Source organism: Ursus arctos, unplaced genomic scaffold (assembly GCF_023065955.2).
Source record: "Ursus arctos isolate Adak ecotype North America unplaced genomic scaffold, UrsArc2.0 scaffold_14, whole genome shotgun sequence".
Taxonomy (NCBI): Eukaryota; Metazoa; Chordata; class Mammalia; order Carnivora; family Ursidae; genus Ursus; species Ursus arctos.
In genome coordinates, this window is record NW_026622808.1 from 26976765 (window position 1) to 26998740 (window position 21976).

The 21976-nt window shown below is 59.3% G+C and overlaps 2 protein-coding genes across 14 annotated transcripts in view; one reads left to right on the top strand and one right to left on the bottom strand.

The window, feature by feature from the left end:
• Positions 1–3905, top strand: part of CUNH19orf44 (chromosome unknown C19orf44 homolog) — a 17100-nt gene extending 13195 nt beyond the window's left edge. For 6 of the 12 annotated variants that reach the window (XM_057311606.1, XM_057311605.1, XM_057311604.1 and 3 more), the window contains one exon: positions 1054–3905. In XM_057311606.1, coding sequence (XP_057167589.1) covers positions 1054–1355 — 302 coding nt within the window. In that variant the 3' untranslated portion in view covers positions 1356–3905. The remainder of the gene's footprint in view (positions 1–1053) is intronic. The other 6 variants (XM_048227065.2, XM_057311611.1, XM_057311608.1 and 3 more) reach the window with 3 other exon arrangements.
• CHERP (calcium homeostasis endoplasmic reticulum protein) lies at positions 3239–21969 on the bottom strand. Of its 2 annotated transcripts, none has more exons than XM_026500432.4 (17): positions 21861–21969; positions 21378–21551; positions 17987–18171; positions 16798–16935; positions 16325–16476; positions 14551–14662; positions 14358–14447; positions 12832–13081; positions 11937–12112; positions 9565–10000; positions 8148–8386; positions 7017–7150; positions 6167–6253; positions 5664–5807; positions 5465–5581; positions 4883–4977; positions 3239–4614 (listed from the first exon to the last, which is right to left on the bottom strand). In XM_026500432.4, the coding sequence occupies exons 1-17, from the start codon at positions 21883–21885 to the stop codon at positions 4421–4423; spliced, it is 2748 nt and encodes a 915-aa protein (XP_026356217.1). In that variant the 5' UTR covers positions 21886–21969; the 3' UTR covers positions 3239–4420. The 2 variants fall into 2 exon arrangements, with proteins under 2 accessions (XP_026356217.1, XP_057167586.1); XM_057311603.1 differs by having other exon boundaries at positions 14551–14695.
• Positions 21970–21976: the final 7 nt, after the last annotated feature.

Here is a 21976-nt window from a genome sequence, read left to right on the forward strand (position 1 = left end):
GTACTGAGTGGCGGCCAGCGCAGCGGCCACGGGCTTTGGTGCCTTGCCGCGTCCGGGGTGTGGCAGGATCCCAGGCGGCCCAGCCTGGCCTGCGGCGTAGGGGCCCCAGCAGCTGCCATCGGGAGCCCAGGCTGCCTCAGGTCCCCACGGGGCCACGGACAGCTCGAGGGACACAAACAAGCGTCCGTTTAGTACCTGTTAGGTTTTTGCCCTTTTCAATTTTTTTGAAGATGAAGATACTAACATACACTAGTTGTAACCACGGGATTGTTTATCTCCTTTCTAAAACGTCTCCCGTTTGGCGAGCACCCCAGAGCTTGCTTGTGTTGTTACGCAGCCTTCCGGTGATCCTTTCGAACCATTGCACAACTTCCATTTTTCAATGTATTTTGAATTTAATGGAAACTTTTATTTTTTTAATTATATTTTTAATTACTTTATAATTAATTACCTTAATTACCATGTTATGTGTTTAACACATGGTACATGGGTGGGACACCTGGGTGGCCCAGTCGGGTAAACAGCTGCCTTCGACTCAGGTCATGATTCTGGGCTCCTTGCTCAGTGGGGAGTCTGCTTCTCCCTCTCTCTGTTCATGCTGTCTCTATCAAATAAATAAAATCTTTAAAAAAAACCCCACATAACGTAAGATGTACCCTCTTAGCTATTTCTAAGTGTCCGATTCAGTGGTGTGAAGAAGGTTCCCGTGGGCAGCTGGGGCTGCCGATTGACTAGACTTCGTCCTGCAGTCAGACGTCTAGTTAAGACTCGCGTCTCTGCCTGGGCGCTGAGCATCCCACATGTGCGACTCTCGAGTCACACGCCAGCGGGCAGAAAGCAGCTCACTCACTCCAGGGTGGAGGCGGCCGGGAGGGATAGGTGGGGCCTTTGGTACTTCTGGCGGCGGTACCTTCCAGAAAGCATCCCCACGTGGCTGCACGGGGGCGCTGCCGAGCACGTGGGCCCAAAGCCGCGGACCTGCTCCCCCTGCGGGGGGGGGGGCACCCGTGGTGGGGGGCAGGCGGGCGGCCGAGTGACACGGAGCGGGTGCAGCCCTGACAGCTTACAGCCCGGCCGTGTTGGCGCTCAACGACATGCTGAAGCAGCAGCTGAGCCTGACGCGGCAGTTCGTGGAGACCAGCCGGCACCTGCACGGCTCCCTCCTGCAGTCCCTGGACCGAGACTCGTTCCACTACCACACCCTGGAGGAAACGAAACAGGTGACCGCAGCACACAGCCCTTCCCGGGAGAGGGCGGGGGCCTCGGCGCATGGAGGGGGACGGCGCACAGCCCGGGCTGCAGGGACGCTGTGGACCCAGCCGCCTGCGGTCCCAGCGGAAGGAGCCTGGCTCTGACGGCCTGTTTCTGACGAGCAGAGGCAGCCTCCTTGCTAGGGGCGGGCCGTCCTGGGAGCTGAAGCGCCAGAAACGTCACACTCACCTCTCTCTCCCCAAAGTTAATTTTTGTCTGATTATAAAAAATTTGTTCTCATTTTATAAAAATCTGATTTCAGAGAGAGGTAATTTATAAAGCCCTCCATAACTTCAGAGACAATTATCACCAGCTCGATGTTCTTCAGATTTTCCGTATGTAAAACATGAACTGTTATGTATAGAATGTACAATATTGTAATTGTGTATTATCGAATATATATTACAATGTAATAGGTATAACGTTGTTAATAATGTGTATTTTTTTTAAAGATTTTATTTATTTATTCGACAGAGATAGAGACAGCCAGCGAGAGAGGGAACACAAGCAGGGGGAGTGGGAGAGGAAGAAGCAGGCTCATGGCGGAGGAGCCTGATGTGGGGCTCGATCCCATAACGCCGGGATCACGCCCTGAGCCGAAGGCAGACGCTTAACCGCTGTGCCACCCAGGCGCCCCATAATAATGTGTATTTCTTTATAGAAATGGCATCATACTATATGAGCCATTCTGCATGGTGATTTCTATCCTTTTATCTACAAATACTTCAGTGCGTAGTTCTCAAAACAAAGGACTTTGGAAAAATACAGTCACGATACCGTTATGATACCGAAGCCAAGCGAGCTTTTCCTGATACCGTTGGACATCCAGCGTTAGAGTTCTACTTGTCTCATGAAAGTTGTACATTTTGTTGCTGTTTTTTCATCAGAACCCCTGCCCCCGCCAATCTCTCTGATGTCTCCTTGTAGTTTATTTGTTCAAGAAAACAGGTTGTTCCACAGTTTCCCCCATTCTGGACTGTGGACGGCACCCCCCAGAGTCCTTTTACTTCCGTTGGTCCTACACATTGGTTGATGGGATACAGCTGACGTGGTTGGACCATGTCACCTGCCTACAGCCCACCATGGCTCCTCACTGCCCGTGCTGGGCCCGTGTCCTGGGAGCAGCACCCAGTCCCCATGTGCTCTGAGGGCCCCCCTGGAAGCCCCCCTTCGCCGGCCCCGCCACGGTCATGCTTCCCTTTCAGACCCAGTCAGGGCTCGCCCCTTGCGGGGTGCTCTGCCAGGCACCTGTCTGGGTTCACCTGTCATTTCCACATCACTGTCACATGGCATCCCACCTTTTTTCCTGTCCGCCTGTCCGGGAGCCACTGGGGACAGGTGCCGCCTCCCAACACCCAAGGCCTCAATAGACTGAGGCAGCAGTGGTGACATCTCTGTCCTCTGCCCCACAGTACATCAGGCACCACAGGCCCGCCCCGCTGTCCATGGAGGACGCCCTGGAGGAGGTGAAGAAGGAGCTGTGAGAACCAGGAGGTGAGGCAGGGTTTGTGGGTTTGAGCTAACAAGCTGAGCCAGTACACCAGCTGTGACATTGTTTTCCAGGTGACGGTGGTGGGAGCAGGCAGCACCCAGGACTCACCTGAGTGGAATCCCGGCTCCAGCCTTTCCTGAGTGGTTGACCACTCCCAGCCCCCACCTCCTCTGAGTGCCCAGCCCGAGAGGACGCACAGGCCAGGGGCCACGGAGCCCTGGGAGGCACTGTCACCACTCACAGCAGGACGGAGGATGCCCGCCAGTCTGGAGCCCCGCGGGGCTGCCTTCCCCGTGAGCAGAGGTAGATGGAAGGGGCGAGAAGCCCCGTCTGCCCCACAGGAGCCAGCGCCCCATGTCCGCGCCGGGGACACCCACAGGAGATGCCAGGGCACGGCTTCTGACCGGACTGCACAACTCGGAATCGGCACGCCAGGCACGCCGCCCGGACTCAGCCCGAGCACACTTCTAACTCGAACACACAGGGAAAAAGGTCTTTAAAAAAAGTTTTTATTTGAAGGCAAAACAGTAAAATCCACAAGAAATCGTTAACAGCACGTGTTTACGTTTTATCCTGAATCAGACACGTTTGAACAATTCACAGCTACAGGAAATCTAGAACAAAATCAAATTATTTTATCACATCAGGTTGAAAAGTTGGAGAGGACTCTGCATCTTATTGAAAAGAGTTTTTCAAAAATGTTTCTGTACAAAGACGGCACCGCACGAGCTGCCCACAGACGCCAGGCGCGGCCCGTCCCCGCGTAGTCCCCGGCGGCATCTGCCCTCCTGGCCGGGGTCGCTCTCCGCACCCCGCGTCGGAGCAGGCCGTCCACGCGAGCGCTGGTGTTGGGTTCCTCTACGCGAAACACACAAGCAGAGACGCTAAGGGTGCAGGCTCTCCGAGGGCGTCACTCCAGGACCTGAAGATGCCTCAGATCAGCTTCCTTAGAACCTCTGTTCCTGCGGGACCATGAGTGGCTAACGTTTGGGGGAAGAATTTCAACTCAGACAACTAAAGTAACTGAACTATGGGCCGTGAGCACGTCTGAGGAACCAGGTTTCAAATTCTCACTGGGATCCTCTTAGGCCAACATTCCCTTCTCTAAAACTAAACATCTGGAGTAAAAATGAAAGCCCTGTGTAACGTTGCCAATCAGAAAGGGTCTGTTTTTCTGTTTGTAGCCGGCACCCGGCCCGAGCTTTGGCACCCAGCGCGGGCCGGCGGGGTGCGGGCGGCAGGGTGCGGGCCCAGGGCCGTCTGACCACCACACGCTCCTCCTGGGCTAAGTGGAAGCTCAGAGCTGACTGCGGGGAGGTGCGCAGCTGTGCCTTTGGGTGTCGGGAGTTGGTGTCCAGGGTTGGAGGGTCTCGTGTTTCTCACTTCTCTGTCAAGGGAAGGAGGCTTGTGGCCGGGCGGCCGGGGCATCTCTGGGCAGGTTCTGGCTTCTCCTTGAGAGCTGGTTGGCAGGCGGGGCGCGGGGCCCAGGGCCTCCCACGCTATAGAGCACGGCGATCTCCCTAGGCATGCTGTCATCTTCCTTCTCTTCTCCTGTTCCCCGAAGATGGCGACTGTGTGACCACCAAGCTGTCCCTACCATCTGTCACTGCCAATGAGCCAGGAAGGTCCCAACGGCCCAACGCGGTGGCCGAGGCGCGGCTCCTGCCCACGGAGCGCCTACTTGCACTCGTCCCTGGCCTTCATGCGGGCAATGAAGGAGTAGCTCTTATTCCTGCGGTAGTTCTCGTACGGGTCATCCAGGGCCACGCCCACACCCTTGTACTGGTCCCACTTGTCCCGGACGTCCCCCCCCTTGATGGGGTCCTGGATCCCTTGCTCTTTCACGCCGAGGCCGCCAGATCCACTCCAGCCTTAAGAAGAAAGGGGGGAGGGTGGTTACAACCCACAGGAAGTCGAAATCTGGCACATTTATCCATGAACTGAAACAAGACTTCACGTGCACAGCTGCGTGACGCGCAGTCACGCGGTTGACACGCGGGAGCCTGCTGCGGTGAGAAAGAGCGCCCAGCGAGAACTCTGTGGGTTCGCCCTTTCTAGTCCCGGCAGCGAGCGGAACCCGCTCTGGCTCCCCAGCCCCGAAAGCCCGAAGCGGGTGGTGGTTCTTCCCAGGAGCCTTACCCATTTTCACCAGCATCTGATGTCCTTTGTTCTCTTCCCCGAGCCTTGAATCAGGTATAGGAGGTGCTGAATTAGAACCCAGACCAGCCGAGGAACTAAAATTAAGACAGGTTACGTTTTTTAAAAAAGAGTCGATACATTTATTGGAATGAAAAGTCTTAGAATATTACAGCGTGCGGCGTACGTGAACATTCACCAGTGTTAGAGGGACGCACACACACATCCCGGGTCTCTAGCATTCTTCTTTGTCATCTTCGCCAGCCAGGTGGGGGAGCTCCCTAAGGATGGCCCCTGCCCCACACTGAGCAGCAAGGCCAGGGCACACGGAACCCCCGAAAGGCTCAGAGACAGCCAAGCCACTATCTCAGGCTTTACAACATTACCACAAAAAGGTAAGAGCAAGGTGTGAGAAGAGCGGGTGCCACTGTCACTGTGCTAGAACTCGGGGGTCCCTGAGGGGGCCGCCTCAGCATGGGCCACCGGGAGCACATCTTCTAGCGACAGGTTTCAACATTCACAGCAAAGCATCAGAGAGTTCCAGCGCTACCAGCAGTCACTGGACAGTTAAGACAGAAATCTTACGGCGGGGTGGGGCTCCTGGACCGCGACCGACGTCTCCTTCCCGGGGAGTAGGACTTGGAGCGCGAGCGGGAGCGGGAGCGGGAGCGGCTGCGGGAGGAGCGGGACCGGCTGCGGCTCCTGTGGGGAGGATAGAGCTGACGGTGGGCAGCGGCCACGGGCGCCACAGACGGGCCTCATCGGCGCGCGGCCCCCGGCCTACCTGGAGCGGGAGCGGGAATAGGAGCGGGAGCAGGAGCGCGATCTGGACCTGGAGTACGAGCCGGAAGACTTGGATGACCTCGAGTTGGACCGCGAGGAAGAGCGCCCTCGGCTTTTGGATCTGCTCCGAGACCGCGAGGGGCCGCTGCAGAGAGAGGCCTCGTGAGCGGCATGCCCGAACGTTCCAGAAGACCCCGGGCGGGCGGGTCTGGGTGCAGAGCTGCCCATTCCCCTCAGAGGACCCGGCTCCCAGACGCGCGGCTGAGCACGCACGCCACAAACCTCTCTTGGGCTGGCGTCTTAGTTTTAACTGGGGCCTTCCAGGAAAACCCACCCTAGGCCCAAGCAGAGGCCGGACCGACCTCCCTCTGCCCGTCAGGGAAGACAGGACAGCCCGGGGCCTAACTGGATGGTGGGTCTGTCAGGGTGTCTGACAGCGGCACAGGCTGGGCCCGCTCTGGCTGGGGACGTGGGCTGACGGTGCGCAGGCACCCGTGGGCTCACCTGTTGCGCTTTTCCTGGCCCTTCCTCCGCCGCGCCCGCATTTTTGCTCGAAAGAACTCGTAGAGGCCATTCTGCTCCCAGCCTTCGCTGTAAGACACGGGCATCTCCTGTGTGACTCTGCCTGCCTCCCTCCCGCGGGGAACTTGTGCAGCAGGAGTAAACCCCACCAGAAACGCATGCGGGCACGTGCTCCTCCCCTCCCTCGTTCACGCGGACGCTGAGCAGGGTCCGGCACCATGGGCAGCCCTTCCGCACGCGGGGAGGCCGGCTGGGGCTGGGCCGCCTGCCAGGAAGCAGAGAGGCCGGGTGCACGCCTGGCTCCCAAGCCTTTTCCACATCTATGTTTCCCAAAATAGCTCAGGTGGCTCTTATGGCCCATGACCTAAGTAACTGGGGACAAGGAACTCTGACTCCTAGAGGGACAGGCCAGTGACCCAGCACAGGCAGGAGGTGGTTTTGGCTGTACTGGTGATGAGTCCGTTCGAGGGTGCCCTGAGGGGGCCCGTGACAAAGCCTGGGGCACGCAGCTGCCAGCCACTTCTGAAACATGCCACACCTAAGATGACAACTCGCTCCAACACGTTCCCCACTAGAGAGGCCCTTTGTTGGGAGCCACCATATGTGTGACACACATTACCCACGGCCGGGGGAGAGATGGGCCCTAATTCGGCCTAGCATTTTCCAGGCCACCCCCTTTCCTCACCTGGGCCTCACACCACCCTGGGCAGAAGGCATGGCCATTAGAAGTCTTTCTCACAAAGCAAATTTGGTGGGCAAGTCAGGCCAGGAAAGGGAACAGAGGCCTCCCTCCCATCCCCAGCCCCACTGCCGGTCCCCCTGAGCGCCGTACCTGTTCCTGGGCCTGTCATGGGAGGGGGGGCTGTAAAAGGCCTCCACGGCCGCCAGCAGCCTCTCGCTGGGCGGCATGGGGGGCGGGAGGCGGATGTCCTTTGGGTCCAAAGGCTTGTACTCGTGGTCTTCCAGCTGCAGTGGAGAACACAGTTGTCATGCACGCCCTGCCAGAGGCCCTCAGGCCCACCGGGGTGCTGCGGCGACTGGGGGAGCAGGGTCGGGGGGATACGGCCCTGGTTTGGTGTCAGGGTTACCCTGGGCATCAGTTCCTCCCGCTGCCCTTCCTGGGGAATCCCACCAGGGCTGCAGCCACACCAATGATGTGATTCCTAAGCGAGGGGGTGGAGAACTCCTTTGGGGCCAATAAAGGTCTGAGTTCTCTCTCCAGAAAACACGTGAGCCACACCCTCCACGCTGAGGTGACGGCAAGACCCCTTGGTTTATTCAGACATGACGTGGATCCCACATGCTGCCACCTGCGGACTTCTGTGCTGTGCTCCCGAGTCCTGCCCTGGGGCCCCCTCCCCGGTCAGAGCAGCCCCAGCCCAGCCCAGGGAACCCCCTCTCCAGAAGCCAGCTGGGCTCGCACCCCCTTGCTGTCTCAGCGTGGCCGTTCTCAACTTCCAATCTGATGGGGCCTCAGAGGCGATGGAGTGGCTCCTCCTCAGCATGTCCCTGGAGCTGCTCCCAACCCTGTCTTGCTCCCCTCACCCCCCAGCGCTGCCCCTCCCTGTGTTCCCTGAGAACGCCCTCCGCTGTCGGCCCCTGGGCAGGGTAACGTCCCAGGGCCAGGATCAAGAAGACCCACGCCTCGCACCCAACCCAGCCCGGCCCACGCCTTAGGGCCACAAAGTGTGCAGCACTGGGAGGGACGTGTGGATGAGCAGAGGGGACACAGGCCTTGCTCACTTTCACCTCAGGAATTCAAGTCGAGAAGAGGCACTGGCTCGGACACATTCCCACTGACCAGTCCCATTTGCTGGGCGTAGCAACGAGTGGGAAGGGACCCTAGGAAGCAGCGTTTGTCCTCTATCAGGAAATGGGCTCCGCTTGTACCATTCTCACGTGGGGACAGAGGAACCAGCACAAGTGTGTGCTATGAAACTGGGTGCTCGCCTGGCGACATTACCTTCACGAGGGGGGCCATCAGCCCCGCAGGCAGATCGAAGTAGGGCACGTTGGGGACCAGGCTAGGGTCGTCGTGGTTGATGTGGGGAGGGCCCTGTCGCCGCATGTGGGGGGGCTGCCCGTTGAAGCCATGGGGAGGAGGGCCGAAGTCGGGGTGCTGGGGCCCACCCCAGGGTGGGTGCTCGTTGATCCCAGGATGAGGCATGCGGTGGCCAGGGTGGTGGTGAGGGGGTCCCATCTCTGCAAAACAGAAACTCCTCTCAGGCCTACCGGGCAGTGGCGAGCTGGGTGGTGCCGGGGGCGCAGTCAACGTCTGCCAGGGCACGGGTGCCTGGGGAAGGGGGCTCAGCGAGGGCGCCAACACGTGCTCGGGGCCGCACCTCCTCACCTGCTACTTCTCGCTCCCCGGGATGATGTAGCTGGGGGGGAGGAGCCGGGTTTGGGGGGACCTGTCCTGCACCCACGTCACCACCCATGGACTCAAGGTGGAAAGAGGAACAGGGAAATCACAAAACCTTAAAACAGCAACATAATGGGACAAAACGGTATGACTGTTTGGAGACAGAGCATTCTGAAGGTGATTCAGTTGAGGTGAGATCCTGCAGGTGGGCCCCGATCCAACACAACTGGCATTCTGACAAGGAGCGCAGAGCACCGATGCACTCCGGGCAGGAGGACGTGAAGACGGGGAGAAGACCCTGTGGTCTCAGGCTTCCAGCCCCTGGAGCTGAGGGGGAAGCCGCCCGCTCTGCCTGCTGTTACCATGGCCACGGGAAGCGTGTACTGGCAAATACATGTGCTCGCTGGTCTCAGCTAAATTTGTAGCCGAGACCGGAGTTTAATGTGAAAAGAGAAGCAGCAATAGAGTAGAAACGAATTTTTTTTTTGAAAACAGAAAAATCTAGAGATTCTCTGAAGAAAAGCAATGAAAAAAGCTGGTGAAAACAGCGAGAGAGGGAATGAGGAAGGGCCCCGCAGGCGCTGTGGGTCCTGGACTCCCTGCCCTGCCTGCCCGTCTGCTGCGGGGCTCAAGAGCGACTCTCCTTCCGGAAGGCCCGTGTCCTTCCTCCTCCCAGGGCTGCGTGGGCAGCGGGAATGGGATTTCACCTCTACGGCTGGTCCAGCGTGTGCCACGTGCCTGGACCCCGGCCGCCCGTCTGCTTGTCTTCCACCTTCCCCAGGGCCCGGACGGGACGTCTACACCATCCTATGACCCTCAGCTTGTTACCCTGACTCAGGGGACCTGCGAGGTCCCCCAGTGATGAGGTCAGGCAGCACCATCTGGGCTGCTCGGGAGGGCCAGCCGTCGGGGGGCCTCCCACAAGCAGCCGTCAGGACCGTCTCAGGAACAAGGGGCAGGAGAGGGAAGTGCTTCCCAGATGGGGGCCAGTCCCCGCAGAAGGTGCCCTCGCACTCACCAGCAGGGAAGTCCCCCTGGGGGTAGTCGAAGCGGTGAGGGTAGGGTGGCCGCTCAAAGGGGTGCCGCGGGGGGAAGTCGTCCTGCATGAAGCGGGGCGGGAAGCGGTTGAAGTTGTGGGGGTGCGGCGGCTGGTTGAACTGCGGGTGCTGCTGGTGGGGCGGGAAGGGCCCGCGGAAGTGCGGCGGCCGCTGCATGCGGAAGGGCGGCTCGCGCTGGCCCCCGCCCCACGGCGGCTGCTCGTGCTGGCTGTTCCAGGGGCCCTCGAACTGGCTGTTCCAGTTGGGGTCAGGCTGGCTGTTCCAGGGCGCATCGCGCTGGCCATTCCAGCCGGGGTCCCCACGCTGCTCGCCCCACATGCCCTCGTGGCTGTTGTTCCAGGGTGGGCAGTGGGGCGGCCCGCCCTGATGGTGCGGGTAGGGCGGCTGCTCGGGAGGCTGCAAGGCAAGGAGTGGACGTGAGCCCCTCCGGAGGCCAGGCCGGCGCCGGCCACACGTCCGCGGTGTGGCTCTCCAACCGTGGAGGCGACGGGCCCCGACCCGGTGCTGCCTCCTTCGCTCTGCCGTGCAGCGGGGACTCTGGCGCTCAGACTCCCCACGACCGCACCTGCACCTCAGCCGAGAGCTTCCCGTGGCCGCATGAGAGCCGGGCAGGCCGCAAGTGCCGGGGCTCCCAAAACTCCCAGCACGGCTGCCTGAGCCGGAAGCCGGTGGACGCACTCCAGTGCCCATGCCCCTTGGTGGCCGGCAGAGGCGCAGCCCCCATGGCTTGCAGAGCGCAGGGAGGAGCTGGGCCCCAGGGACCCCACGGCGGACACCTGCCCTGCCGATAGCCCCTTCCCTGTCACGTCCCCTCTGCCCTGCGTGGTCTTCTGGGTCACCGCCCATACTGACTACCTGCCCTCAAACCCTGTCTCAGGGTCTGTTTCTGAGGACCCAGACCAGGAAATGTCTTTCCGTAGGTGGGAGAGAACGGAAGCACTGGACCTCACCCAGCTGCTGTCCTGAGACTTAAAACTGGGACTTTAACCCCAAACTCAGGGCCAGGGTGGGATGTGCCTAGGAGTGGATGACCAGGGGGCCCATCTTTAGGGTCACAGCTGGTAGCCCCGCTGACTGCCAACACAGAAGTAGGCTCGGGGCCACACCACACCCTCAGGTCTTTCAAGAAGTTAGAAAGCCAGTTTCTAACTATGGGAATTACTTCGAGTGCCTGGGTGGCTCCGCTGGTTAGGCATCCAACTCCTGATCTCAGCTTAGGTCATGTCTCGGGGTCGTGAGTTCGAGTACCACATTGGGCCTCCACACTAGGCGTGGAGCCTACCAAAAATCAAATCAAATAATAAATAAGTATTTTTAAAATGTTACTTCAAAATGTGTAAGATCCCACATGGGCAGGCCAGGCCAAGTGTACCTCTTCCCCCAGGCAGACCCTCAGCGGGGACCTTGTTGTCATGAGCCCATCCTACCAGTTCCCAGAAAGAAGACTGACCCTGCAAACACCTACACGACGGGGATGAGAACTGTCGTCTCATCAGAGGGTGCCCACAAAATGCCGGATACCACACGGCTCACAGCCAGCACTCACGGGTAGAAGCTGTCTTTATGGGGATGCCCAATCTTTTGTGAAATGAAATCTCTTCTCCTAAAGCTCAGGTTTGGGGTTGGAGGGGTACAACAGGCAACTCAAAGCCACAAGCCCCGCTTGTCGGTCCAGAGCTATCTCCCTCCCGTCCTCCCCAGAGTCACCTGGCAAGGCTGCAACCACTAGGCCCCATCAAGGGGAAGGTGGACACCCAGGAAAGGCCTGGGCTGTGCCCAAAGGCTCCATCGGATCAGATCCAGTGGCCAGCAAGCAAGTGGATGTTTCTACTGTTTCCCAGTCATGCTAAGCTGGATGAGATGAACCCTGCCTGGGCCTAGAAGTTTCTGATTCCAAAAAACCAGAGGGAGTGACCAGCATCTCTGCCCCAGAAAGCACTGCCAGCCCTATGTGTCTGACCTTCCCTTTCCTTACGCAAGCACAATGTTCTTTCCAGGGAGACAAAATGTTGGCACCATGCTGGCTGAACCAGTTAGAAAGGGGACAGAAACTGATCACCTTGCCATATTTGACCGTTTGAAATTGCCCAGCCCTCACAGGAACAGAGGGGCCGAAGTTCCTAAGAGGCCCGGATGGTCAGCACCAGGACGGGTGTGAAGCCCTGATTGTCCTGCCCCACCCCCACCCCTCAGTTAGATGGGGCTGGTCTATCTCCTCCACCCACCCAGCCCGGGCCCTGCTGCAGAACCTCCGTTTCCCGCAGCGAGCCACAACCAGCCCGTTGATCCACACAGGAGACGGCCCACCGCCCCCACAAGTCTGGGAAAATACCTGCTGTTGGCCCCAAGGAGCGACGGGATGAGGCTGGTCAAACCAGGGGGGCTTATTAGGTGGGATCTGATCGTGGGGCCCAGGGCCCCGGGGGCCGGCAGCAGCAGGATCCTGGACTCCTCCCGAGGCGTCGTACTCAGAGGAGCCGGGCATTTGGATGGGAGGCTTGCTGTCATCTAGAGCCAAACACGAAGGTGGTTAGTGGAAACGATGACCAGCAACCACCCGGGACCAACCCAGGCTGGGCCTCTACCTCTTCAGAAACCCTTGCTGCCCGAGCCCCCCCAAACTGATGGCTTCCAGGAGGGCAGCGCGCAGTGGGGAGGCTGACCTCACCGGGAGTACAGCCCCCTCTTTGAAAGCTTTCAGATAAATACCTCATTTTGTACCTATTCTATTTTGCTCAAAAATTTTCGTTACCAAATTTTATTAAAACCCTTTCTGCATCTATTTGAAAGATCATTTTTTCCACCTCATCCGTTGTTTCATGAGACTTCTAAGCGTTAGACCATCCTTACACGTTCCTAGGGCAAATCCTATCTCATCATGGTATGTCTTTTAATACTCTGCTACATTTCAGGTGTGAAGTATTCCTGCGTCTTTGCTCAGAAGGGATGCTGCCTGATATCCGTAACTCTTTCTCCATCTGGTGTAAAAATTAGCCTGGTCTCGAAAACTGATTTGGGCAGCTTTGCCTCTGTGTTTTCTGGGATGGTCTGTACAGGAAAGGAATCACCTGAGCTGAAGGGTTTGGTGGCATTTGCCTGTGAAATACCCGGGCCTAGTGTTTGGAAACAGGTTAGAATCCAGCCCCAGAACCAGGCGTGCAGATCCAGAGCCCATCTCTGGCGGAGAAGGCCGCTCTCTTGGAGCAGCCCCCCAGGGAGCCCCGTACCAGGCTGGGTGGTCGGCGGGATGGCAGGGGCGGGTGTGGGGGCCGGCGGTGGGGCGGGCGGCGGCGGGGTGGCCTTGACCTCGGCCTCCATTTGCGGCATCTGAATCTGCTGTTGCTGCTGCTGCTGCTGCTGCTGCTGGGCCAGGCTGTTCACGAACTCCTCGTGCTGCGTCTTGAGGGTCTGGATCTGCTGCTGGAAGGCGAGCTGCACCGGCTGGACCACCGAGGAGTACTCGTTGATGAGTGTCGCCTGGCAGAGAGAGGGGAGAGCGGCCGGCACTCAGGACGGACGCCTCGGCGCCTGCTGCCGAGTCCCACCCCTTCTGGAGCCGCTCAGGGACAAGCCCTGGGAAGACCGGGGAATTCAGGCCAGTGCCTCGGGCGGGCAGGCAGGGGATGGTCCCGTAAGACAACGAACGCGGTCTGAACAAGCACGGAGCATCTAAATCTAGCCGAAATCTCGTGAAAAGGACGCCAACTGCAGCAAAGTCTGTGGTTCCCTGGTAACAGGGAGGCGCAAGGACAGTGCGCCCTGTACCACCACACAACCGTGACCAACATGACCTGGGACAAGGGTTCCAGGCCACCGTCGGGGGCCACGCTGCTCACTCGCTGCCCAGCTTTGAGCAAGTCACAACCTCGCTGAGCCTCGATTTCCTCAGCTATAAAAGGGAACGGTAACAGGACATATCTGCAAGGATTCTGGGGGCGAACTCAGTGAAATAACAGGGAAAGGGACCGGGCAGCTCAGTAAACATAAGCTACGGTCACCAACTCAGGAGAGACAAAGCGGTCCACGCCACTGTGCTCGGGAGCAGCATGTCTGCTGCTTTACTGAGCAACAACAAAAGTGGGAAACATTTTTTAAAGCGTGACACACACGTTCCTCACTGGGCTGAGAATGAAAGCATCTCCCCTGTGGGGGCGGGAGCTCTGCCTTGCCTTCTAGCAGCTGCGGAAGGGGCCAAAATACCGGTGCCACAGCTGAGGTGACCAAGGAGACCTGGCCGGCCCTCCCTGCCCGCCTTGCGCCCCCGTTCTCTGAGCAGATGCCTCCCCAGCGAGAAGGCAGACGTGCACACAGGAACGCTGCCTACGCATGTGACCATGGCAGCCTAGACGACACCGAGCCTTTCTTATGCTTCCGTCATGCAGAAACCAGGCGGGAGGACCAGAGCCGACAGGCCAAAAACACCACCAGCAGCCGTGCCTGGACAGGGCAAGCTGGCCACAAAAGCACCAGGAAAAAAGTCAGACGGCCTCACCTGGGAAGGGTTCACTGGTCACGGTGGATGGGACAGGAGCCCCCAGAGGCTGCTGCTCACCACCCTTCCAGAGACACAGGTGGGAGCCCCATTTGGAAAATGCTACCTGGCCTCTGAAATCACCAACCCACCAGCCGTTCCCAGCCCAAGTGGGGGCTGCAGGCCGCCTGACTTCGGGAACGGGCTGAGGTGGCGGTTGCCACACCCTCTGGGGTTATCCACCCCAGTCCCAGGGCGCGGTGTGGTGGGGAGGGCACCCACCTGGTACTGGCCAAGCCCCAGGGCCGGGCTCTGGAGCTGCTGGATGATGGAGTCGTCAAAATAGCCGTTCTTCTCCCAGAGCTGCAGGAGCTGGGTGTGGGGGAGGAGGGAGAGGCTGCGTCAGCAGGGAAACCAGCGTCCCCATCGCCCCCCGAGTCCCTCTTCCCCTTCCTCTCCCGGCTGCCCCAAGTACCCGGGCGATCTTTTGCTGCTTGTCCTCCTCCACGGCCAAGAAGCTGGTGCAGTAGATGGGCACCACGACTTTCTGCAGGGCGGCCAGCAGCTCCCTGGCCTGCTTGCGCTGGCTGTGAGGGAGAGACCTTCCGCGCGTCAGGGCCCTGGGGCGGGACCCGGCCACGCGCCCGTTACCATTGCGGCTCCAGCCACAGCACCCTCTGCCTTCTTGGGACGCGGGCCCCCAACCCGGCTGGGACGAGGGCTGGGCTCCCCACAAGACCTGTGCTGGCACCTGGGCCCAAGTGACAGACGGACAGCAGTGGGAGGAGGAAAAGAATAGCCTGAGGACCTTCAGAGCAAGGGCTGTCACCCTGATCTCCTGACCAGTAAAATAAGCCTTCCCTCCCAGGGTGGCACAAGGACCCACGGACCCAGGGCCTGTAGGAGCCCCAGCTGCCCACGTGGCCTCACTCAGCCCTGTCACCCACTATGCACAAGACCTCAGCTTGAGCCCTGCTTTCAGGAGGCAGAGGGAGTGTGCTGGGCATGCCAGGCAACTAGGGACGTGAGGCAGCCTGCCCGCCCATCCTCCCAGGGGCGCTGCATGTGTGAATGGGTGCGGAGGCCCCTGGGGCTGTGCTGTAAGGCGGCAGAGCCTGATGCCACACGTGCTGCCTCCTGGAGGACGCAGGGCAGGAGGCGAGCAGGCAGAAGCCCTCCCAGCACCAAGCTCACCAGAGGGTGCTCAGAGACAGCAGTGAGTGTGGGCCGAGAAGCCGGGCCGGGGAGGGGAGGGGAGGGGAGGACAGGGTGAGCAGCACGGGGCTTCTGGACAGAGCACAACTCAAGAGGAGCAGGGCTGGATGACTGCCAGCAACGGGCTGTGTCTCTGCAAAGCTGCCCTGGTCAGCAGAGTGGCTGGTGGAAGCAGGAGAGCAAAGAAGGTTCTGAGCAGCTGCCGATCTCCCAAAAGCAGAGAAATAAAGGAGGGATGAGGCAGGGAGTGGCCGGGCGGGCACGGGGCCACCTGTGTGGCATAGGAAACCGGGAGCGGAGGGGCGGGGACCCGAGCTGCACACGTGGGGCAGGAGATGGGGCAAGACGGGGGAAGGGTCAGGGGGCAGGCAGAGTCCGTTTCTGCTGCTCTCTCACAGGAGTCATCCCCCTCGGCCAGGCCAGGCTCAAAGCCAAACTCGCAGCCAGCCTGGACGGCTAAACACTAGCCCCGCCAGCAATGTGTGCTTCCGCCAGTGCCCTCCCCGGACCCGCTCTGGCCCAGTGTCTGGGTTTCTTAAGTTCACCTCTACCACAAGGTACCAGAGAGGCTGCGCAGGAGCAAATGCCGGCCTGGTCTCGGGAGGGCTGGGGGAGTGGTCTCAGGGGGCGGGGGGGAGGGGGACAGAGGATAGTAGAGAGAACCCCATGGGGGGGATCCTGCAGCAGAGCAGAGTCAGGTGACAGAGCTGTGTCTGTGTGTAGATCGCGCGAAGGGAAACTGGCACTGGATACAGACGGATGTGGAAAGACACCCAGAGGTGCCCCAAGGAGAGCGAGTGGGGACGGTGGCCCAAGTGAAGTGAAAGGTCCAGGGAAGGGGCCGAGACGGGGGGTGGGGGGTGGGGGGTGGTGTCCTCCCAATGGAGAGCTCATGGCTCAGACCAACCCTCCTCTGGGGTCCTTGGACAAGTGACCCCCCAGTCCCAGGCCAGGCCAGGCTACTGAGCGCAGCACAGCAGTCCAGCAGAGGGCCAGAAGGAGCAAGAGGGAAGGCGGAGTCTGGCGGGCCTCACCAGTGGTGCAGGACATCGTTGATCAGGTAGATGAGATGCAGCCGCAGCTCGAAGTGCGCCCCGTCGGCGGTGATGCGGTTCCGGAGGTGGCCCGCCATCAGCTCACAGTGCGGGGGGGACTTGGCGTTGCTGAACATCCAGTTCTTCCCGGCCTGCGGGAGCCAGGCTGAGGGTGAGCCGGAGCTCGCGCAGGAGCCCAGGAGGGTGAGGGTGCTCCCAAGGGCGTGCTGTCCCAGGGCTCAGGAGCACACCGAGGCTGCCGCCTGCCTTCGGGCTCCCTCTCGGCTGCAGGACCAGCACACGTTGCCCACGTGCTGTCCTCCCCACGGTGCTCAAGAGCGAAGGGGAGGGACGGACAGGGCTCCCCTGGTGCAGTCCCAGCCCAGGCAGGCTGTGGTGGGCTTCCCCCCTCCATCAGGAGCACCAGGTTCTGGGAGCACCCTGCCCCCCCCCCAGCCCCCACCTGCCCTCACCGAGATGGCATCTTTGGTACACGTGTCGATGATGGGTTGCAGCAGGTTGTCAAACTCATTCATGTCCAGCTGGGTCTCCTCCAGGAGCTTCTGCATCTGCTGCTCTACGGCATGGGCCACAGCCGCGGTCACCTGCTCCTGGGAGGCCGAGCAGGACGGGGACTGCATGAGGAAGGACCTTGGCCCAGGACAAGCCTGGCCCATCAGTGCCCTGCCCCCAGCACCAGGAGGTCACACTCAAAGCCTGAGACAGGCATCTGGGACAGTCACAGTCATGGCCGTGACCACGGCAGGCAGAGGATAAAGCAAAACGGGACACAGCAGGAGATGTCTGCCCCAAGGTGACAGATGGAAAAATGAACACCCAGAGCAATGATCAGCAAATCAATTCAACAAAAACAGAAAGAAAACCAACAGACAGGTGTGGACACACGACAGCACTGAGAGGACATGCAAACCGTTGCCAGTCAAGGGAAAGGAGAGCAACCACACCAGCAGTCAGGGAAACGGGAATCAAAATGGGTTGCGGGGCCTCGCACACTAGATCCGCGCCCTGGGAAGTGGCTGAGGACCAGGGCTGCTGCGGGCTCGGGAGTCAGGCCACCCAGTCCCTGAGGAGCTGTGTGTGGAAACTGAGGGGGAGCATTCTAGAAGGTTTTGTTTCCAGCAAAACGACGGTAATTTTACATCTTGCATCTAGTAATAAAAGCGGAGCTGGTGTTTCAGGGGTCTTATTTTTTACTCGTCTTGTTTTTCTGGCAACTTGTCCTGTTGTACTTGGCCAAAAAATCAGGCTATGACAAACCAGGACAAAAACATTCTTCCCCACGACAGCCTGGGGCGACCTAGCCAGCAGGAGCTGGAGCCAACGGCACCAGGGGCCACCTGGCCTTCCATCCCCGCACAGAGGGTGTCTGTCCATCAAAGAGCTTGTAGGATAAGTTCACCCACAACAAGAAGCAACCTGTGTCCAGCGTCAGGGGTCGAGCTAAACACACCACAGGTAGTGGCAGCCCTGTCCTCGGTGCTGACGTACAGTGAGGAATTCTGCTGACGTCTATTATTAGTCTGTTATTAGTTCCAACGTACAGGTGCAAAAACAGAGGCACAGGTTGAGCTCCAGGTGCCCACCCCAGGACCGAGAGGGGAAGAGGGGCGGGGAAGTGGGGAGGAGGAGCAGGCCCCGTACCTGTCTGAGTGCTAATAGGTGCTGCTCCTGCTGCTGCAGGTTCCACTGGCTCTGCTGGATGAGCTCGTCCATGGATGGGGCTCCCTGGGCCGCCGGGATGGGTGCAGCCGGGGCCAGCGGGGGCTGTGGCAGGGGTGGCAGGGCCGCGGCTGGCTCCAGCTCCGGGGCCTGCTGCTTGCAGATGACTGGCAGGAGAGGAGGAAAGGTGGCCTCCATGAGGAGGTGGCCCCTTTGCTGCCTCTTGGGCAGCTCCAAGCCACAGAGACTGCCCCTGCCTATACTCACCATCTGCAAGAGGGTCCCTGTGCTGCACTGCACCCCCTCTCTCTGCACGGCCCCTCCTGCCCTGCCTGTAGTGCCCGCCCTGGCCCCCACTCACAGGGCCCTAGCCCTTTTCTGTGCGATATCACCTTGGCCCCTCTCCCGCCCACCATCTGGCCTTACCCACTGGCCTTCCAGCTGAGACCAAGCCCATCCCCCTCCACCCCTCACCCAGGCCTAAGCCTCTGCTGAACCCAGACCATGGCCGCTGGCAGACAAACAGCCCTCCCCAAGGCTCTCCCTCATGTCCCGTCCCCCACCACCTCCTCAGCAGCTTCTGTCTTTAAAAACCCTCCCTTTGCCCTGCGTCTCTCTGGCAATGATTTTGCAGCTGAGACTCATCTTCGATCCCTCAGTTCCCATTTATGTCGCCCCATGGAAGTCTGGCTGTGCACCCCCACCCTGGGCCGCTGTGGACATCCTTCCTCAGCCCCGTGGCCCTGTCCTAGGTCCTTGTCTCATGTAGCCTGTGTGGCCACCCCCAGGCCCGTCTTTCTCTGGCAGACCCTTGAATGCGGGGATGCCTGGTTCTGCCCTTTCCTCTGGGCCAGCCCACACGGCAGTGGGACACAGGAACTCCGAGGCTGCAGTTACCATGATCGAGCCACCACTCCTACCTCGACCACCTCCATCCTGGATTCCCTGCGCTGTGGATCTGATCACGGACCAAAGAGCCCACTGACTTTCCAAAGGCACCTCACACAAGTTCGCGTGTCCTCTCGCCATGTGCTCTACCTCCCCACGGCCCTCCCGGCCTCCATGGCTGGCATGGCTATGCCCACACCCGAAGCCCAGAAGGTCTGGGCACTTCTTTCTCCCTTGCACCTCTCACTAACAAGTCACCGTGTAGTCAAGTCAGGCTTCTAGATGACACTCCAGCCTGTGTCCTGCCGTCACTGCTGTGACTCTGCTGTCACCTGCATCACCCTTGGAACTATCTTCCTGTGTCCGGTCCTGCCCCCTGTACTTCTCAACAGCACGGCCAGGGTGCTGCTGTTCACAAGAGGTTTGAGGGCCAGCCATGGGTGAAACCCGGACCAGACAAGTATAGAAATGCCAAGGGATCCTTCTGGCGCCTTTATAGCAACTCGAAGTTTCACAGATCACGTTTTATTGTATTTTACAAAAGTGTACTTTCCACAACAGATTGGGAGTTTTACAAAACGAAAAATAAAAGCCAGTCCTTCACCAGAATTTGCGAAGCGCCATTCTAGAAGAGCCTCTCCTCAAACTACCAAGGTGAAGCGCCAGCTACACAGTGTCTAAGCCCGCTCCACAACAAAGTCCTGAAATTCTCCAAGACCTCCCCAGAAACTTCCAGGAGAACTCCTAAGTCCTTGGCCAGCCGGCCCTCCCTCCTCTGCACCCTGGCCTCTGTCCACTCCAAGCAGCACCCTTTCTCTGGGCTTTAGCCACTCTGAGCTACTGCCCCCTCCACTCCCAGCCCCTCCCAGGGCTCCTTCCTCTGCCTGAGCACTTCTTCTTTGTTTCCATCTGGCTAACTCTGACACATTCTTTAGTCTCAGCTGAAACGTTGTTGCCCACAGAAGGCATTTCCTGAGCCCCCATCTTCCCTTGTCAGAAGCACCCTATACTTCCCCCCATTACAGTACCAAGTCCCAAGTGGCCTCTGATTTCTGACCCTCCAGGGAGGGAGTGGGTTCCCCTTGACGGGAAAACAGCGTCTCACTGTCTCACCTCACGGTCACGTGAGCTAAAGCACTGTCCTCCTTGGCCTGGTTATGCCACTCTCATCAATAACCAACTGGTGCCCCACTTCATGAATTCTACCCCTTAACCCCACCTGCCCCCGTGCCTGACTCAACCTGCTGACCTCATTCAGACCTTACCACCAACTGCCCCGTTCGTTCACCTGCAGACCTCCCTGGTCTGCAGCCTCCACTCATGCCCCCTCCAGCCTGTCCTCTACACTGGCAACACAAACCTGACCCACCTCTCCCTTCTTTCAAACTCTGTGGCTTTCCACCACCTATAGCAGCAGTTTTCAAAGTGATGTGCTGGGGCTAAGGAATGGGCCCACGATTTTAGGCAAATCTCCTCCACCTCCATCTCAAACCTAACTGGGCACCAGATGAACCCCTAGATGGCGGGAGAAAACCCGAACCTTCCCCCTGGCATTGACCACTCCAGATCAAACCCTTCCCTCGTCTACACACGTTCTATGCTCCAGCCATGCTGGGCCTCTCATGATTTCTCTTATCGCTCCCTAAACACATTACATTTATTCAAACCATTGCACCTTTGTTGTTTCTCACAAACTTTTTATTGAATGCCTACCAAATACCATGTAGTAGGGCACAACAATGACCCAAACAAGGTCTGGTTGGGCTCAGGGAGCTTGTAGTCTAGGAAACATTCACTCTTCAATGCCCATCTACTAGTCAGCCCCCTCCTCATTCATTCAAACAAAGTACTTAGGAACGGAACAAGACAGATGTGGGCTCTGCCCTCAGGGACCCTACCACCTGGTGACTTTATCTATTATTCAAAGGCCAGCTGTGATTCCTAAACCCACCTTAGACTCTTTGAGTCTTTGAGGGCAGGGCTGGAATCCTGATACCCAACCGGGTGAACATCCATAAACATCTGCCAAAAACTAAAACCCAAAGAACAAGTCTTTTGGATCTGGACTGCAAACACCTGAAATGCATAAAAATGTTGCTAGACCCACTGAGAGCTCGCAAAGGGTGCTGGACAATGCCTGCCAGGAGGGTCCCGGTCCAGCTTCTCTCACTTTCACCCTGGAAAACACCGAAACAGCCACTCTACTTCTGCTGACCCAACTCATCACATCTCCAAAAACAATAGAGTAATCCCTGATCCGGAGCCCAGAAAGAGGATCAATAACCTCATTCTCCATTACACTCGGACCCAACAGCCGCTCGGTGCAGGGCCCTGGAAACAGCGGAAGGGATCATGAAGGCCCAGCTGCCCCATTTTCAGAGACAGAGCATGCGGCCCACAAGAAGGCGGTTTGTGGCAGAGCCCGAACTGGAGTCAGAGAAAGGAATCGCTCGAAGGGACGGCCTGAGAGCTGGAGAGAACTCACGCTGCTGCTGCTCCAGCGCCAGCTTGCACTTGTAGTAACTATAGAACTCGCCTCCGAACAGAAACGAGAATTTCGGGTTGTCCTTTTGCTTCTCCATCGTCATCTTCTCAAACTCGGGCCCGTTGCGAGCCACGAACTGGGCCAGCTTGTCGATGACATTTCGAAGCTCCTGGTCTGGGGGACGGAGAAAAGGCCACGCGGGGCGTCAGGGAGGACCGCCCAAATCCGGGGGCCCTGGCGTCCCAGCCCCCGTTCGCCGGGCCGGGGTCCCTAGGGTTGGGCTCCGGAGAGGCCGCCCTTGTACGGGTCCCGATAGGGGCCACACGCGCGCCGGGGATGCGGGGACCCGCGGGAGAGGCCGCAGGCGAACCCGGGAGGCCGAGCCCCGCCCCCTCCTAGGCCCGGAAACCCCGGAAGGCGGGGCGGGCCAAGAAGGGATTCCAGGGAGAGAGAAACGGTCCCCGAGCCCAGGCTGGGCCTCACCGTCGGGCGGCAGAGGCATCTCCATGGCTCCGGCCGCAGGGAACGTCCTCCGGCGCCTCACGATCGCCCACCAGCCCCGTCTGCGGAAGCCGGCCGGAAGTGGCGCGAGGGAGCCG